The sequence below is a fragment of the Panthera uncia genome, chromosome B4 (assembly GCF_023721935.1).
Source record: "Panthera uncia isolate 11264 chromosome B4, Puncia_PCG_1.0, whole genome shotgun sequence".
In the NCBI taxonomy this organism is placed as follows: Eukaryota; Metazoa; Chordata; class Mammalia; order Carnivora; family Felidae; genus Panthera; species Panthera uncia.
The window spans coordinates 47733315-47753564 of NC_064809.1; the positions used below are offsets into that span (position 1 = coordinate 47733315).

At 35.9% G+C, this 20250-nt stretch overlaps 1 protein-coding gene across 5 annotated transcripts in view; it reads right to left on the bottom strand.

Annotated features, from left to right (window-relative positions):
• EPS8 (epidermal growth factor receptor pathway substrate 8) overlaps positions 1 to 20250 on the bottom strand; it is a 192127-nt gene that overhangs the window by 55853 nt on the left and 116024 nt on the right. For all 5 annotated transcript variants that reach the window (XM_049625139.1, XM_049625142.1, XM_049625138.1 and 2 more), the window contains 5 exons: positions 14812 to 14891; positions 12850 to 12926; positions 3673 to 3740; positions 2177 to 2338; positions 237 to 386 (listed from right to left, as the gene is read on the bottom strand). In XM_049625139.1, coding sequence (XP_049481096.1) covers positions 237 to 386; positions 2177 to 2338; positions 3673 to 3740; positions 12850 to 12926; positions 14812 to 14870 — 516 coding nt within the window. In that variant the 5' untranslated portion in view covers positions 14871 to 14891. The remainder of the gene's footprint in view (positions 1 to 236; positions 387 to 2176; positions 2339 to 3672; positions 3741 to 12849; positions 12927 to 14811; positions 14892 to 20250) is intronic.

Genomic DNA, 20250 nt, shown 5'->3' on the forward strand with positions numbered 1-20250 from the left:
CTTTCTTTCTTTCTTTCTTTCTTTCTTTCTTTCTTTCTTTCTTTCTTTCTTTCTTTTAATACCACTCTATCTCTTCTTTATTTCCTGGAAGCCCTCAGGAACATACTAAGGTATTTGTTTTCCTTACAAAATCCTAAGAAACTAAAAATCCACCACTCATATGACTGCAGTAGATAATCCAAAAGCTGTCAGAACATCTACTCAGAGGGGAAAAAAAAAATACACCATTCATTTACCTTAATCTCATCACATTGGAAAAGATGAAGATCTGGCTTGTTCTGAGTTGGCTCTTTGCACACCAGGGCAAGAACTGAATCATAGTTACAGGAATGCATCACAGCTTGGCAGTGCTGGATTGTGTTTAAAGGAAAATTCTCTAGTTCATTCTATAAACAAAGTAAAAACAAACTTGTCTTAATTTTTATTGTATAAATATAATCGATTCCACAAAGAGCTCTTGGCACTGTACACATCATTTTTAAAGTGTGTAAATCATACTGACAGTGAATACGAGTAAACACCTAGGATGGAGAGGATGAGTAGATACAAGGTGACAGCAGAAAACAAGGTGGGGCCAGAAGGCGAGTGGGAGAAAAAGCAATAAAAAGGAAATATTTAGCAGAGGAATGCAGTTATCTTCTTAATAAACAGAAGAAATACTGAACTTGGTAATACTGACTTCCTTAGGTTATGGAGTGGAGATGATGCCTTTAAGAGAAAAAGAAGTAAACTGAGGCCTCTTTCCAAGATTATTCCCCATCTTACATGGTATTTTTCCCCCTCTGGCTATATAGTGTCAGAATTTTTTTTTACTTGAACATTGAACAGTAATACTCAGTCATACACAGAAGTCTCTATCTTCTGTGACCATAAATGTGGGGGGGCTACAAATAATACATCATTTGTACATTTTTTTATTTCAATGAATCTCTCAGATGAAAAGATTAAAAATATCTATATTTATTTATTCCAGCCCAAAATATCAAACAGCTGGGCCAAAAGGATCTCACTAAAAACATATATTCTTCAAAGTGATTAAGATGTTCGGTAGTATAAAAGTGAATACTCTTTAACCTATAAATAGCCCACTAAATAAAATACTGATAGATTACATAATTATTTCTTAAACAAATGAACTTTCTGTTCACAATCAGAATTCTGAATTTCATGAGATAAATTTAAAGTGTCTATTGTTAGACTAATGCCTTTATACAAATAGTAAGTGGGTCATGATGGGAGAAACAGTGATTTTTTTAAGTAAAGAAAATACAATATCTCCGATAAATAAAAATAAATTAATAAAAGTAAAAATAAAAAGCATCAACTTTTATTACAGGCGGCACATATACACATATATCACACCATAGATTCATTCTAAATTCTGATTCCCTGACATCCAGCGAAGGCAAAACAAGAAATACTGGCTCCATCAGAATAAAATGCAATTTCTCAGAGTACCAGGGAAATAACAAATTTTCTTTCTTTGCAAAAGTTAATTAAATAATATCCCTTCCCTAGAATTACTTGAAACCATGAGGATCGGAGAGGCACTCAGTTGCTATTTTCTCACAGGGTACGATGGATGTGACTGGTGAAAGAAAGGGCAAATTGTACTCCAAGACCCATCAGACAGAATACGCTAAAATGATTACAACAGTTGGATTCTTTACCTTCACAACTCAAGTGCTTCTTAAATGATGGGGCTCAGAAAAGTGCTGTTTCAGGAGCTCCAGCATCTTACCCGCCAGCCTAGTGCAAAATAAAGGTGCCTGCTACATGGCTGGGGAGAAGGGAATACGTACACACAGACACACCTCTTCATCCCAGGTCACTCGTTTCCTGGCATATGGTTTGGCCTAGCAAGTAATTGATAGATGTCATAAAGGCCCAGTGGGGGCCTTGCTTCAGTGCTCTGAATTGTTTTTGCCACTTCCTTCATCTCATCGTTTGTGGTTTAAATAAAACAACAGAACAGGGATCCCTGATCTTTAGTTTCAGGAACTAATTTTTTTGTGCATGATGTGTATGCAGTATTATATTTCTTCTTTCAAATCACTGACAAAATATTTTATTTTATCCAACTTTCATCCACTTTTATACAGTATGACCTGCTTGTAAATGTAAATACCTGTGGAACTTTCTTACAAGTAAAATAGTCCAAATTTTACAAACTTACCTTTGATTCTAAGTCAATCAGGCTCACAGCTCTGTCATCCACTTGAAGAATCATATCTTGAGTCCACACTTTGCCCTTGGCATCAAGCAATTTCAACTTCCTTATTCCATCATCCACAGTTATCATTGCATCTTTCCGATCCAGAACAAAGGTAGTCAAGTGCTTATGATTGACAAAAAGGAAAAATATATATAACACTCACAGTCTCTTAGTACACGTTTTCCAAAAGAAAGCAATGGTAACCTCATTGAAGTTGGTGAGTAGAGTGGTGAGGAACCAACACAAAGCACCTACAACTTCATGGCTATCTTACTGAGATAATGAAGTCAAGCCAGGTTTTGTTGAATAGAGGCAACAGTGCCTTGAGTCATAAAATACCTAAATCTGCTTAATACTGAGCCATGTCAAGCTACATAAACATAACATAAATTCTAAACAGCTTAAATAACATTCTCTTAAAACCAATCCCTCCCATTTTATTTCATTTTGGTTACTTAAGTGCTGAATACCAGCAGGAAAGCTACACTGCAGGTGGAAAACTACAGACATTGATAAATGAGAGAAGTAGTTGACTACTACTATAACAACTGTCAAAGTCTTGATTGAACTGAAACAAAATTTTAACGTTTATTTATTTTTGAGAGAGAGAGAGAGAGAATGAGAGAGAAGAAGAAGAAGAAGAAGAAGAAGAAGAAGAAGAAGAAGACGGCGGAGGCGGAGGCAGAGGGGGAGGAGAAAGGGAGGGAGGGAGGGAGGGAGGGAGAGAGAGAGGGAGGGAGGGAGGGAGGGGCAGAGACAGAGGGAGAGAGAATCCCAAGCAGGCTCCAGGCTGTCAGCACAGAGCCTGATACAGGGCTAGATCCCACGAACTGTGAAATCATGACCTGAGCCGAGATTGAGAGTAGAAGACTTAACCAACTGAGCCACTCACACATGCCCTTAAATAAAACTTTAAATCTAATTAAGCATGCTTGCTATGGGTAGAAAACTGAAAATAAGAGCAATTTAAAATTTACTCCCTACTTAAATATTTTCTATTACAAACAAAAGTCATTAAATAGATTCCACTCAAGAGCAAATATAGCTTAACAGATAACAACACAGGAAACTAATAAGAAACCACTGTTTAAATAGGACTACTAACGACTTTAGGTAAAATTAAAAATAAAACCAAACCACTCTGTGAAACCAACAAAGGCATAAGTTCAAGATTCTATAATATAAAATAGAAGCCTTTGTCCTGTTTTTAACCAAAATAAGGCTGGCAATAATAAATGAGTAGTTATTTTAATTCACTCTCTATGAAAATAGACCCCAGACTAACAAGATACTTTGATATTTTACATCTAAATTTTGCAAAACTCTAAAAGAAAAAAGGTGAACACAATTCATAGTACATCATAGGAATACAATAAAACATAATTCTGATTTTACTACCAAATTTTTATGTCCCTCAAGTTTCATTCTACATTTTAGCAAACGTCAAAACATCTTACCTCAACACGGTATTGGGATGTGTCGGACACGCTGCTGACACTGTCCCGGGCATAACTCTTCCTTTGCTCTGAGAGAGAAGTTGAAAAAGCCATTATGTACCCACTAAGAGGCTAAAGCTTGTGTACCAGGGCCTTGTGGCCATCTCTAAAACCAGTCTAGCTCACGTATAAGTATAGCAGCTGACAAGTCACTGTTGTGTGGTGTATCTGAAAACACTCATTATTCACATTAAATGAATAAGCCACCAGAAAGCTTATTTAAAAAGAGTTATTTAATTAAGGGCTTTATTAATCAGATACCTACTGTTTGGCAAAAAAAGATGAAAACTGGCTTATAACTCTCATTTTTTAATGTGTTGAGAACACAACAGAATTGCAAATACTGTCACAGATACTGTATTCTGTGAGTTAGACTATATTATCAAAATAATGGCCACGACAAGGAACATCTCCTTTCACAACATCCAAACTATGGAGAGTGTCAGAGGAGATTCAAAACATGACTCAATCATACCGAGTGCCATTAAACTTTAACAGTCTCCACACAGCTACAGAACAAACAAACATGATGCTCAAAACTGTAGATATCAGCTGTTAGAAAATACAAGAAAGTCAGGTGGAAAGTCACCACACCACACTATTTAAAAAGCAAAAATAAACCTTTATTTTCTTTTGTATAATGCTGCAAAACCAAAATACAAAATATTTTGTACATGTTACTTTCTAATCAAGGAACTTGTTTATTTGTAAATTCAGAGTTGCCCTATTTTTCCTAAAGCAGAATGCTATGATGAAAAAGAACCCTAACTAGGAACCAGGAGATTATTGACTCTAGCTTTGGCTCCATCACTAAGCAGGACACTAAATTTGAGCAAGGTGCTTAGCTCTGGACCTCAGCACTCTTATTGTAAAATAAAAGGGTTAAATAAGATCAAACCTCAAAACTCCTACAGTACTAATATCCACACACACGCACGCACACACCTTAACTTTCCTGATATCTAATTGTTTTTCAAATATAAATATGTTTCTTTCAGTTGATATGAAACCTCTAGACCTTCCTACAACTTCAGAGGTTGAAAAGTTCTGCTGAACATGAACTCAAACCAAGTACAAAATATAAAGCAAATATACAGATCAAGAATGTTAACAGAATTTTTTAAAACTTTGATAAATTCTTATTTCATAATATAAATGAAAGTAATTATCTTTTCATTTATATTTATCTGAAACTGAGATGAAAAATACCTATGTCCTTTATATTACATCAGTCTGATATTATTCTGGTATACTCTATTTTTGTTTTTGCAGCATTAAAGTTACTTAATAGAAACAGACACACTACAAAATTCAGTATCTGCTACCTTTCTTTTTTTGTTTGGATGATGACCTGAAGAAGTATGATCCATCCGTTCCTACCAAAACAATGTGATCAAAAAGAAAGATCTGGTTTCACCTTAAATTTTCTACTCCAGTATACAAAACATAAGCTTCACGTACATGACTGTAGTCTACTTATCAAGAAAACAACCATGATTCTTCTGATTCTTAGCTGAGAATTAATCAAGGTGAGATATTAACAAATAGATAACTGTTCTCAGGAGAACCACTGAAATACAATATGTAACTGAGGAACATTTCTGACAAAAGCACTTTTAGAAATAATTACTATTTCTTTTTTTTTAACTAAAAAATGTTTTTTAATGTTTATTTATTTTTGAGAGACACAGAGACAGTGTGAGTGGGGAGCAGCAGAGAGAAAGGGAGACAGAATCCGAAGCAGGCTCCAGGCTCTGAGCTGGAGGCTCAGTTCCAGGCTCCAGCACAGAGCTCGATGTGGGGCTCGAACCCACAAACCGTGAGATCATGACCTGAGCCAAAGTTGGACGCTTAACCAACTGCGCCACCCAGGTGCCCCAGAAATAATTACTATTTCTAAATAGTGTTGTATGTTAAGTGATGAATCATGGGAATCTACCCCCAAAACCAAGAGCACACTGTATATACTGTATGTTAGCCAACTTGATAATAAATTATATTTAAGAAAGAAAGAAAGAAAGAAAGAAAGAAAGAAAGAAAGAAAGAATCACTATTTCAGAATCACTAGTTTATCATTTTCTAGCACAACTCTCTATGGCAGACTCAGAACATGAAGGTGGTTCTGTTTCCTGTGGTCTGACCTAGACAGCAAAAGAAATGGCAATGGTTGCCATGGTATCCAGTTGTGATATGGCAACCCCAGGACATTCAAATGCTTCACTGAGTCTTTCAGATAAGTGAAGCCCAATGGCGTGTTTTGTAATTCAAGTTTCTCATTATGAAGTAGTAAGAATTTGTTCTCCCTAATTTTCTAATATAGTTTTTTAATCCCATAGAAGCTTATTTTATAAGTACAATAAAAAAACACGGACTATTCGATATTTGTAAAAACAAAAACAAAAAACATGACATTAACTTGATCACTCTGATTGCCTGGAAGATAGATGTTATTTCGAATATTCCACATGAAAAATCCATTTTAGAAATTCTTAAACTGCTTTCTCTCCAATGCTACACAATAAATAAGATGTATGTGTTGTAAGAAATTACCTTTTAAAGACCCTAAAAATATATAAATGCCACGAAACGGATTTATAAACAAACTAGTAGTTCCAATGATTTAAGTCGATGAATAAATAAAGGTTAATATTAACATTTTAATAGGAAATTCTGAAAGAAGGTTCCTAAGAGGCAATTATGGTACATTTCTTTCTTTATGAGAATCATATGTACTCTCAAATACAGTCGTAAATAGTAATCATGCTCCTAAGCTGAAAAGCTCACCAAAAGCCTTAAAAAAGTATGAGAAGTCTAAATAAAGTCTCAATGATACTCCAGATAAAGCCTCTAATGATGTTCCCCACTTTAACAGTGGTTTTCATCCCTGGCTGCACACTAGAATGAACTTTGAAAAATAATGCCTGGGTTCTACTTGCTAGAGATTCTAACGTAGCTGGTCTAGGGTGCAATTTAGGCACTGGGATTTATAAATGGCAATTCTAATGGACAGCCAAGATTGTTCCAAAATCTGTACAAAGGCCAACTCATCTACTACATGTTACCTCTTTAGGTTGAAAACTTTTCTTTCCTAATTAAGAGTGTAAAGCACAGCCAAATAGTACATTAAATAATAACTGAATAAATCTGGCAGCAGAGTTTTGGGTTTCTCACATTATAGGCTGCTCAACTCCCAATATAAAAGCCTTGGTTTCTGTCTCCTTAACTTTCTCAATCTGAATCAATTAAAGCTAGGAATAAACTACTTGATTGTAGTACCAATGGTTGTGGTTTTACTGCTTTTCTCACTTGCTTTTACACCGCAGAACAGAACATACAAACCCACAGAAACAGAATTAGGTGAATTCAGTGACCAATGATAAAAATTCTTTACAGGCTTTTTTTTAGCATTATTGAGTTGATATGCTTTTACAGATTTTTTTAGCATTATCAAGCTATTATGTGATAATCAACTTGCAGATCAGGAACATTAAATTCAGGTTTCATAAGACATTGAGTGATTAGGATATATTAATATAAGTTCATCAAGGGGCGCCTGGGTGGCTCAGTCGGTTGGGCGACCGACTTCGGCTCAGGTCATGATCTCGCGGTCCGTGAGTTTGAGCCCCGCCTCGGGATCTGTGCTGACAGCTCAGAGCCTGGAGCCTGTTTCAGATTCTGTGTCTCCCTCTCTCTCTGACCCTCCCCGGTTCATGCTCTGTCTCTCTCTGTCTCAAAAATAAATAAACGTTAAAAAAATCTTTTTTTTAAATAAATAAATAATACAGGTTCATCAATAGTAACAAACGCACCACTCTGGTGGGGGCTGTTGACAGTGGAGGGCTATGCATATGCGGGATGATAGATAGGAAATCTCTGTATCTTCCACTCAATTTTGCTATGAGCCTAAAACTACAAGTCTCAATTAAAAAAAAAAAAAAAACAGGTAGGTTTCATTTAACTCTTCAATTAGTACAATGGCAACTATAACAACATGCAGGTCTGAATATTTAAATGCAATTCCCTTTTGTCTGTATTGCTGTTTATATACACAGCAAAATTTATAAGAGCTAATATCCAGAAAATTTTATTTTCTTTTTCCAAAAATAAAGCATATCTTAGAAAGTAAGGATTTTGCAATTAAAAAGAAAAAAAATGTAACATAAAAGCAGCTGCTGAGTGGGGCGCCTGGGTGGCTCAGTCGGGTAAGCATCCGACTTCGGGTCAGGTCATGATCTCACGGTTTGTGGGTTCGAGCCCCACGTTGCGCTCTGTGCTGACAGCCTGGAGCCTGCTTCAGATTCTGCGTCTCCCTCTCTCTCTGTCCCTTCCCCTACTCGCGCTCTGTCCATCTCTCTCAAAAATAAATAAACATTAAAAAAAAAGTAACTAAAAACAAAAAAAGGTCATTTTCATAAAACTGCATTATTTAAGAATGAATTTTCCTGGTTTGTCCCATGAGGAGAAAAGAAGTTTAAAATTTTCAGATAAGGTGAAGCACCAGCACGCTCTACGGAACTGAATTTTGACTCTTAATTGCCCAACTTCCTGATAATATATAATCCTGAGCCATGTGCTTCATAAGAATTAAAAGAAAATCGTTCTTAAAAAAGAATATTTAAATGTTTTCTCCAAGTAAAATACACGCTGTAAGTGATGCATGTGGAGAAAAGAGAAATGGGCTTTAATTCGTGAATGCCACCTGAATGTGTAAGAGATTGCTTGGGCTTCAACTGTGACAGTTACACAAAGAGACTAACTCCTAGAAAGGGACAGGAAGAGAAGAAAGATAGGTACAAAAAGTAAAACATATGGGGTATATATCTATTAAGACAAGTGCTATATTCAGAAATCTTGCTATGAGAAAGAGAAGGCAAGTGCTATGCAAAGATACAGAAAAGTTTACAGTAAAGTCAATTATACAGAAGCCATATGCTTTACAGACTACTTACATTCAATTCTTACCAGTACCTCCTGGAGAAGAAAAAAGAAAAATAGGAAAAACACAAATATATTTTCCTCCTTGCTATCTTTGCAAAAAAGTTCACACTGAAGGCTAGAATGAGACTTAAGAGGGTGCCCGTCTACCATACTTATCCAGTACTACTTGGACTGCAACAATACAAATCTTAAAATTACTATACATGTTGGTAATGACAACAAAATATTGCTAACTGATGATTCTGTGAAACTTGAGTTTTTCTGGATAGAGGATGACTTTAAATACCTGATTATTATAAATGGCTATATTACAAATTCAGCAATATCTAACTTAAAGAGAAGTTACTTTTCTAGGAAGTTCAGCTATTCAGAACACAGCAGAGCCCACACTTAAAGAAGTCCTCTGAAGGGCGGAGAGATGTCACAACGTCGACACATCAAAACTTGCACATTTTAATATGTAGACTTTAACAAGACTCTCAACTCCCCACTCAGAATCTACTTACTCTACTAAAGATATTCTATCTAGCTGATCAGCCCATACATATCAGAAGCAATGTTAGAAGAAGGCACATTAACAACAGGGAAAAGTGACGGGTATGGGACACAGACGCACAGAAAAAGCAGCCACAGATATTCAAAAGGGAAACGATTTTGAATGATTTGGCGTAAAGATAAAGAATAGAGCTTCTGAACACACGACAGTACACAAGCTAGTGTGCACTGATGACCCTCTGAATCATAGACAAGAGATTACAGGCACCACACCCTGATAGAAGGGAATGTTTAATATATTTTATAAGTACGTCCCTTAAAAATGATATTAAATTTTAGTGCTTAAAGACTTTGACAAGCAGGCTAACTACAAACTGTACATATCTACAAAATTTTCAATTCCCTGATTAACACTAGCCAAATGAAATGTTACCGTCATGCGGTATGTGGAGGAGAATGAAATTAATATTTATTTTCTGTTTATTTACGTTGTCAGGGACTTTAGTGATGCAGAGCTTCTCACATACTGGCTCTGAAATTTCTTATATCACAATGAAGAAATAGCAAAACAGGGATATTACACTGCAGTATATTTTTACTACTTTCCTTGAATAAAATTACACATATCCAAAAGAATCAAAATTTATCATCATAATTCTATAATTGACAATATACTTACAGGATTTATAAAAAATATTTCTGGTAATATCTGGAATATAAGCTTAAAAAATATGATGAAGATTACCACTTGATCCTGTCCAAGTTTCACTGTAATTATATACTGTATGTATGACATCAAAACATCAAATTTGAGGGCCTTGATTAATCTGAGCACCCAGGACACAGGACAAAAAATAACTCTCCTACATTCCCCCTCAATGCCATGACAGACTCGTTACTTCTGTTTCCTCATATAAACTTATTACCACAATATTATTATCATTTCTATTTTATAGATGAAGAAACGGGGGCCAACAGGTAAAATCATCTGCTCAAACTGGCAGTGCTTTGGTAGAAATGCCATGATTCAGCCCCAAAGTGCTTGGCCTCCAAAACCCACGATGCCTCTCTTGAGACAGAAGTTCCTGAGTTACTGAATCAGTCTAGGAGGCACATTATGGTGTCAGATCTGAAAAGTGTTCTCATGAGAAAGACAAGCTGCATGAAACTCTAGATGCAGTATCTAACCTGTGGCTGGTGTATGAAAAACAATGGTCGTTACTGTAAGACTCATGTTCCAGTGCACTAAATAGTATCGTCATACCCCAAAGAAGTTCGTGTACCATCCACAAAAGAAATGAACTCTTGATTTACTCAACTGGTTTAACCATTGTGCAAAGAAAAATTGTTAAGAAAATGCATACATTGTGACAAACTACATTACAAACCTCTCCTTTACCACCTCCCATTAAAAAAAAAAAGTTGAAACTGGGAGGCTAACCATTCTATATTAACTAACTACAGCTGGAACTCCAACTTATTTACTGAAAAAGATTGTTCAAAATCTGAACATATTTCTTCCCTGTCATTCATTCCATTCATTCCATGGGCATTGGACTGAGAGCCCCTTTTGGGAGGGAGGAGTGAGGATTAGATAACAGGAGGAATGAAACATCATCTGTAATTTCAAGAAACTTAAAACCTGCTTACTTCTAAGCCAAACACATTTGCTAAGTCTTCTTTCTTCTTTGACTCTTGGATTTCCTCCATTCTTTCCCTCTCTTTATGTCCTCTGTTTTACCTATACACTGTTCATTTTTGTCACACTACTCAAAGTTGTCACATATTCTCACAATCAAGATTTTTAAAGTTATGTGACTTTGACAATCACCTCACCTTAGAAAGGAGCCTCAGCTTTCTCTATATGTAAAACACAGAAATTCTTGATTCACAGAAATTCACTGATTAAACCTGAAGATTTTCAATCCCCAGATCTACACTTTTATGAAGGTGCTCCTAATACAAAATAAACATTAAAATTTGAGGTAAATTCCACTTTTTTATCCCTTATCCCTTCCTTAGCTGAGAACAGACTTTTGGATCTACAGTATTTGTGAGATGATCAATAATACTCTTTCTCCTTAACAAAAGTCTCAAGGCTATTGTTTAGACGTCTGACTTAACCTGTTTCCATCCATACTCATCATATCCATCCTCAATACTGCTATGAGAGTGACCCAAGACAACAGAACTATTTTTCCTCTGACTAAAAAAGTTCAGTGACTAGTCATTCCCCATAAACAATGCTCAACTTCCTTAGTATGATTGTTCCTACTGTGGCCCATGTTTATTTTTCTAATCTTATTTCCCAATGTAACACCTTGCACCCTCCAGCTAAGACCAAACTGTTCGCAGTTCATACATTCATTACATTCATTCTGCCAGTATTTTACTGAGCGTAAATTATACATCAGCCCCTGTGCTATGCTTAGGGAATCCCAAAGTAAACAAGGCAGATATGGCCCAATTTCACAGAACTTACAGTCGAGTTTATAAAGGACTCCTACTGCTGTTTATGTTACTCTCCAGCCTCCCAAACGCCTGGAGCATACTACTTACATTTCAGACTTTAGCTCAAGGCTCAAGTCTTCTATGAAATCTCTTCTGACTACCGCCCCTACCCATGTAGAAGTGACCACCCCCACTGCACCTCACATGCTGCCATCCAAGCTTATTTAGCTCTTTATTATAATGATGCATTTACTAACCTAACCTCACCAAAATAATGCATAATGAATATGTGTCCTATTCATCTTTGGAATGACTGAATGTTCATGGAAACAGACACTATGAAGACCTTGGCCTGGCTCACAGAAGTACCTAGACTACCTACCTAGAAATAAAAGACTGAAGGAATTCATTATTTTATTTTTGCAAAAACCAAAAAGGCATAAAAACCCTTCTTTTTCAGTTCTTTCAAGTCATTGTCTAGACTGCAAGTCCCTTAAAGTCAAGAACCATATATTACTAGCTCTGTTCTGAGCACATATTAATTATAAAATACATATTTGTTGAATATATTCTCTGGATCTACTATTCACAACTACTAGGACATAATACTGTTCTTATTCTTTATTGTACAATAATAAAAGCCCAGACAGACCCTGTGAAAACAATGCATTCCTAAACACATGTAGTATATGTCAGGAGTCTTCAATTTCTTCTTAGTAATGACTTCTATTTTATACCTAAGTTAAAAAATATATTATTTACATATGAGACAATCTAGAGAGGACAAGGGAAGTTAAAGAAGAATCAGGGAGAAAGCCTGCTGGTTTTGTAGTGCAGAGAGAAATAATGTAAGGACTGTTCCTCATACTATAGTGCTACCCAAAAGTTCAAGAGCTATAAGGAAGAAGTCCTCTGTCAACTGTCAGCCTACAATCAAATGGATCAGTCATGAAGATCAACAATCATATCACAAATAATTGGCCAGGAAATCCACCTAAGGCACTGATGCCATATAAAAGACTCCTTAGAAAACACTATAATACATTTTGCCTGTGGCTTTAAATTATATGACAGTAAGCAGAAGTCACAGCTTTAGTAGCTTTTATAAAAACTCTTTTTTAAACAATCCGTATCTCTCACTACTTCACTCCAATTAATATAAACGAGGCATGGATTCAAATTATAACTTCGAAAACCTCGTTTGTGAAATGTGGTTGGAAATAGAATTATACCTCATCAAATAAACAAACATACCATACAGGGCCTTTGCACTTGTTCTTGAACCGTGTTCTCTGTCCATTTGGGAAAAGGTGGGTGATGATCCGTAGCCACTGTAATAAAAAATGGTCATGGTGCAGGGTTAAAGTCCAAAGTAAGCAAGCAATAAAAATTCAAAACGACAAATAAAAATTCCAAGGTACCATAATCACCATGAGTTTTTTAAAAACATACAGAGTTAATGATACCTAGGCGTCAAAATGAGCCAGATCCTGCTCTGGTCAAGAAACAGAACATGAACGACACTACCCTGATGTAGACTGAGGTAGATGTAAATCATAGCCACGTCTTAAACTTGAAGGCAAAACCTTAGCCAAGAAGATTCAATAAGGTTGAAACTATCTTAGAAGAGTTTAAGAGTGCCATACTAAATCGAGTTGTGAGCAGTGATCCAGTTATAAAAAGTACTAAATGACTCAATTTATAATGGAACAGACATTATTTTCATAAAAATTTAAAATGCAAAATAACACATTATCATTAAATTTGACCAGCTTTGCCCTATTTCTAGCCTCCTGTTACTAATATGTTAGGTGAAGTAAACATATTATTTGAATTTTTAAAATTCATTCAGTAAACATTTATTAAACCCTAAAATCTAGAAGAATAAGGATAATGGCAGGGAACAGGGTTCAGCTAATAGAACAAGTAAAACAGTTACAACAGAATGTAACATCTGGATAACACTAATAGATTTCATCAGGATGCCCAAAAACACTTTACCGCCAAGTTGGCATTTCAGCAGAATACAAAAGTTTGGAAAGAAGCTCTACAGATGGGTGGAGAATTAAGTGAGGAAAAGGCATGCGGAATTGGCTCAAAGATGAGCCTGGTGTCCAAGGGAAAAAAAAAAAATCGTATCTAGTGGGGTATGCATAGAAGAGAGGAGTGGCTTCAGACATACAGAAGGCAGATAGAGGGCTTAAGAAATAAGAATTAAGTTTTTATTCTCTAGATGGAGTATGTATATTAATACAGGGAAGTGACATGATCAAAAACGTTTTCAAAGAAAATAATCCCAGAACTAATGGCAAGGTAACCACGTAGAGGGTGCTGCAAAAATTACGGTAGGCAAAAGGGCCTTAAGTAGGGCTAGAATAGAAAGAAGAAAGGGACAGAAATAAGAGTTCCCTAATAGAAGAAAATGTTATAAATTCACGATTAAATGGATATTTGTTGTAAGAAGAAAGAGGAAAATTGAGAATGTGGTCAGACTTTCTGGCTTGCATAACTGATGGACAAGGTAAACATGGCACCTGACAATACTCACCTGGTGCCTCTTACTGGCCAATTATAAAGAGATTTGCAATAATCTTTACAGAGAAAAGATGAAGTATAACTCTTTACAAAGTACGTAACCTGTGAATTCTGAAAAATGACTATATACCACAATGGCCAGTAGAAAATAACAACAACATGAACCATGATATATATAAGGGGATGGCAACTTAAGCCAGGGTTGTGATTTCAAATTATACCTGAAGCCACAGGGATAGTTCTGTTTGCTTGTCTGGTCTTTTTATTTGGTTTACGTAGTGATAAGTATTCTGACTGATTGGACTAAGAGACCTTTAATTCTCCTCAAATGCCAATACTTTATAAGTCAAAATAGTAGAATGCTCCAGAGAAACTGAAAGCTCTGAAGCAAAGAACATGTTTAACTATGGAAAACAATAATACATAAAATACCTAAAACAAAATGTCTTCTATTTGATCACTGTCATTGAGGTTGATGTTACTTTACCATTTTTCTTACTAGACACAGTAAACTTTTAATACTATCATACCTTAGTATTAGAAAGAGATTAAATATTAATGAGGAATAAACTACATAAATAAGTGGAGCTAGCTAGTCCTTTCATTAGAAACATAAAACAAAGCCACCAAATCAAATCCAAAAAGAACCCCAACAAATTAAATATAAATCTTCCAACCTACTTCATTTGAGATGGATACATTCCAAAGCCACTGGGATGATTAGAAATATGACCATTCATTGTGGTTTTCACTCCTCTGTTCTGAAAAAAGAAAGGTACATAGATTAAAGGTAATAAAAAGGTCAAGACATTTCAGTTTCAAGTTATTCATTCAACAAATACATGTCACTGCCAGGATGATGGCAGAAATATAAAGATAAAGATCTCCACCCTCAAAGAGCTCGCGCACCAGAAGTACAGAGGGACACAGAAAAAAAGATTCAACTGGCATGTAACATTATGTACTAGAATTATAAGCAAATTTAGGTGAGTAAAAGAAAAAATCTAAAATATAGTTCCAAACCCTCTACATATATAGGCTTAATTGTACATTCTGCTCAAACTCATAATCAAAGGTCAGTTTTATGATGTTTTAGATGTTACTTTGTGTATTGTTTCATTAGGAAAGTAATACAGGTTCATTACATTAAAAAACTTGAGAAATACAGGGAAGTACAAAATACAGAAAGGCACAAAGGGGAAAAATACCACCCAGAGCCCTACCATTTAAAGATAACCATTTAACAGTCTGTCAATTTCCTCCAGACTTTTTCCTGCATCTACTTTTCTTCTTTCTCCCTTCCTTCTATTCTCCCTTCCTTCAAAGCACATTTGACATCTTATACATACACACTTGGATACACCTTTTTTTTTCCAAGAAGGTATCCACTTACATATTCCTTCCACTTCTCACGAGAAAGCCATTTTTAAAGTCAACACCAAATGATATTTAACTTCAGAAAACATTTTTAATATGTTTCACAAATTGAACAAATTCCCTCAACAAGATGAATAAGTAAAACTTCCTTACTGCTAAATCCAACGGCCTTTTCTTTCTTTGTGCTTCCAGACAATACTGCTACACCTGATTTATTTCTATTCTCTCCTGAATACTTGGTCCTTCCTAGGTTCTGTGACACTAAACAATTTTGGGTCTTATCTTATTTTTCTGACTTTTGTAGACATTGTATCACCGTGTCTTCTCAATAACTGAGAGGTAGGTAGGGCACGTCCCAGCTTTATTATAAGACAAAGGCAACGGGAGCAGAAGAATTAATAACTACTGAGTGACTATTATGTGGCAGGCAATAAAGCTGATACTGCCAAGGTGAACAAAACGGTCCCAACTCTAGGCCAACACGCTAGTGGGAAAAACAGTCACTTAGTGAATAAATATGAAACTACAGAATGTTCCCATTACAAAGGAAAAGTTTAGGGTGATATGGAGGTGCATATTAAAAGAGAATGTAATTCAGATTAGGAAGCCATCGAAAGCCCACAAAAAGAAATTGTATTCAAGATCAGTAACTTCAAATTAATTCTTTCTCATTCTTCAGATCTCAGTTCAATCACAATGCCCTCAGGGAAGCTTTAACTGACCTCCCTTCTAGACACAAAAGCCCACTATCAGACATTCTCAGACTATAATCAATTTTTCAAAGTATGTATCACAGTTATAGTTTTTCATTTGTTTAACTAAATGACTGATTCTTCACTAGACTATAAGCTGCATAAGGGCAGAGACTTTTGTTTAATGATTGCTGTTTCTCAAGCAGCAGGAACAATACTAGGCATAGAATAAGTGTTAATTAAATATTTATTCAAGGAAAGAAAAAAAAAAGAAAGTCCACGTCCCACTTTTGAAAGGCTGCATTGCATTCCTAAGGATATAAAATTAATTCATATGGGGGCGCCTGGGTGGCCCAGTCGGGTAAGCATCCGACTTCAGCTCAGGTCACGATCTCGCGGTCCGTGAGTTCGAGCCCTGCGTCAGGCTCTGGGCTGATGGCTCAGAGCCTGGAGCCTGCTTCTGATTCTGTGTCTCCCTCTCTCTCTGCCCCTCTCCAGTTCATGCTCTGTCTCTCTGTCCCAAAAATAAATAAACGTTAAAAAAAAATTTTTTTTTTTAAATTAATTCATATGAAACACAAATAAGTCCCAATGTATAAGGCTCCATTTTAAATTTAAAATCCTATTTTAAATGAAAAAGCCAGGTCGACTACCATAATTTTGGGAAGGGCTGAGACTTGACCCAGTTCCTGAAGAATAACTAAGAATTTATAGAGGTCCTCAAAACACTCAAGTTTAATTCAAGCTTTCCCAACAGTCCTGTCCATATTTATTCACAGCTTAGAAGCAAATTTCTAAATTAAGGAACAAAGAAATACTGACCTCTCTCCCAGATAAATACTGCATTTACAAAATTACATTACATTTATGTTACATTGTCGTATTCTGTTTTTATTGTTGCTGTTATTGTTTGTTCTCCTCCAATTTATACTTGGATGCGATGCATAGTGTACAGGTCAGCCAGTTCTCTGGGGAAAAATTAAATCCTGATCTGTACTGCTTACCGATTTCCATGGTATGAATATTTCCACTATGGTTCATCTCAAGCTATCAATACTTTTATAGCAGCTTACAAAATTCTTAAGTATTTCACAATTGGTTCTCATAAACCTATAGGATCCAAACAGAGCACATAACTGTTACATTCTAGAATGTGGGCCAGGACAGAGGCCTGGAATAACATTCTAGATCTAGAGCCCATAGCCAGACACATTCATTCACAGTTAGAAGCCTGGAACTCTATTCTGGCACTGACTATACAAGTCAATTAAGCCTCTGTCTCAATTTTCTCACCAGCAAAATAGAGAAAATTCTTGGATCCTTCTAACTCACAGCGCTAGTGAAAAAATCAAATGACGGATGTGTAAGTTTCTTCTAAGTTTTTTTTTTAAGTGTGCTTTCAAAACAAGCTGGTTCATTCAGTATATAAGTTAAACGCTAGGGTTTGTACTGATTTTGATCTGGTTTGCATTTTAAAACCACAGCAGCTGGTTTAATGAAAAGTGATAGCCACAGCATCTCATCCTTTTCATGTTTAATTCTTCATGACAGTCAAATAAATGCGTGGTTTGTGTTTTGTTTAAAACAGTGATCTGTCAGAATAAGAGAATATTAGAAACAGGAATAGAAAATGTCAATTTGCTAAATTGGATTTTAAATATAGAAACTTTTCCTCTTTGGCAATCACACTGTCACTTGTCACAGATGCTCATGCAGCAATATGGAGTTTCCAAATCCTTAACTATAGCAATTAGAGTGCGCACCTTGCAAAGGAAACAATGACAAATGCCTGGTTTTCCTTTAGGCTTCTAGAAGACATATCCAAATTACATCTATGTAGATCATATATATAATTGAGAAGAACCATCAAGTCTTACTAAAAAAAAAATAGGTGTTTTCATTTTTATTAACTATTAAGCAAAACAAAACTAAGGAGATAAACACTTTCTTTATCACTTTAAAGATGTCATAAATTCAGTTAACTCTATTAAGTTAGCTAGTTAATCCTACTAAAAGGGTACACTAACACTGTCATAATACCTTCTACAGATGTGAAATTAGAGCTTCACTTTCCTTATAAAAACACGTTTATAAGTCATAGTTATTATAATTTTCTTCTTCTTTTCTACAGAAAATAACATTCTTCAGCAAGTATTAAGATAAAAGTGGTAAATTTAAGATCTAAGTTAAGCACACCAAAAATGTTAAATACTGAAGTTTTCAGAGTAGTTGGAGTCCGTGAAAATCATCATAAGCAGAAATAAATGAAGCTATCTATAATATGGCAAAACCAGAAAGTTAAATTTGGTATTAGAAAGTGTTAAGATCCCAAATATAAATAAATATTTAGATTCCCTCCCCTTTTCTTTACTCTTGCTAACACACAATATCAGTTTTCAAATTGCTGAATGAGTATGTAGTCATTACTCAATGTCAGAATACCACCTACCCAATCTGGCTACCAAACTGCTAGTAGCTCTCTGTAGACTGAGCTGTCCTTGAAATAACTTGTTCTCTCAGAAAATGTCACAGACTTTCTTTAACTTTTTGTTTATTTATGCTTGACAGAGTATTTTGAAGTATCTCTACTTTGATTTCAATGTAATTAAATTCACGTCTCTTCCAGTCAACAGTTAGCTATGAATAGATCAGTTTGGAGGAAGTCAAAAGTTATATAATAATTTTCGACTGTGAGGGGGGCATGCCACTAACCCCCATGTTGTTCAAGGTCAAGTTTATAAAAGTGGGTCTTCTGAGTGCTCATGCACATGTAAATAGCATGTGATACCCATAAATTTACCTGGATTGTTAGCATTTCTTCCATTATAATGAAATACATATTAAACTGGGGGGGGGTGAGGGTAAGCCTCCAATTTAGTTGGAATCCTCCAACAAAAATAAAAATTTGGTAGGAAGGGGAATGAAATTCAGAGAGAGAAGAAATTGTCTTAACCTTTCTTTATTGCCCACTGAACCATATGCTGGGGGTTGGGTTAGGAGAAATGGCAGTTGGATTGGATCTTGAACTATTTCTCAGAAAAGTGTCCATTAAATTTCACAAGTGACATGAGGAATTTTAACTGAAATCTCCAAGTATTTATGTGGGAGTTTTCCTTTTTAAAAAAATTTTTAGGGACGTCTGGGTGGCTCAGTTGGCTAAGCATCCGACTTGGGCTCAGGTCATGATCTCACAGTTTGTGAGTTCCAGCCCCGCATCGGTCTCTATGCTGACAGCCCAGAGCCTGGAGCCTGGAGCCTACTTCAGATTCTGGGTCTCATTCTCTCTCTGTCCTTCCTCCACTCATGCTCTGTCTCTCTCAAACACAAATAAACATTAGATAATTTTTTTAAATGTTTATTTATGTTTGGGAGAGCGTAGGAGCAGGGGAGGAGCAAAGAGAGAGGGAGACAGAGTATCCAAAGCAGGCTCCTGCTGTCAGCAAACCCCGACAGGGCATGGGGGGTGTCGAACTCAAGAACCCTGAGAGCATGACCTGAGCAGAAGCTGTACAATCAATCAACTGACAGGAGTTTTCTTTTTTTTTTTTTTTCATATACCTTGGCAAACAGGCTCGAATAAAACCTTTCCTCAAAATGTTTATCCCCCGACTATATTATTTCCACAATTAACAATGGACTTACAGTTAGCCTTATATAATGACAGCTGCAAGAAACTGACTTTTAAAGAAGTATACACTTTATTAGCAGAAGTTTCTGATTCAATTACCCTGCAACATAATTAATCAGCATAATTAATCAGGCCTCGGTGCCTCATCACCACTGCTACCATCCTTAAAAATACTGCCATTCAACCAACGGAATGGGAAAAGATATTTGCAAATGACACATCGGACAAAGGGCTAGTATCCAAAATCTATAAAGAGCTCATCAAACTCCACACCCGAAAAACAAATAACCCAGTGAAAAAATGGGCAGAAAACATGAATAGACACTTCTCTAAAGAAGACATCCGGATGGCCAACAGGCACATGAAAAGATGTTCAACGTCGCTCCTTATCAGGGAAATACAAATCAAAACCACACTCAGATA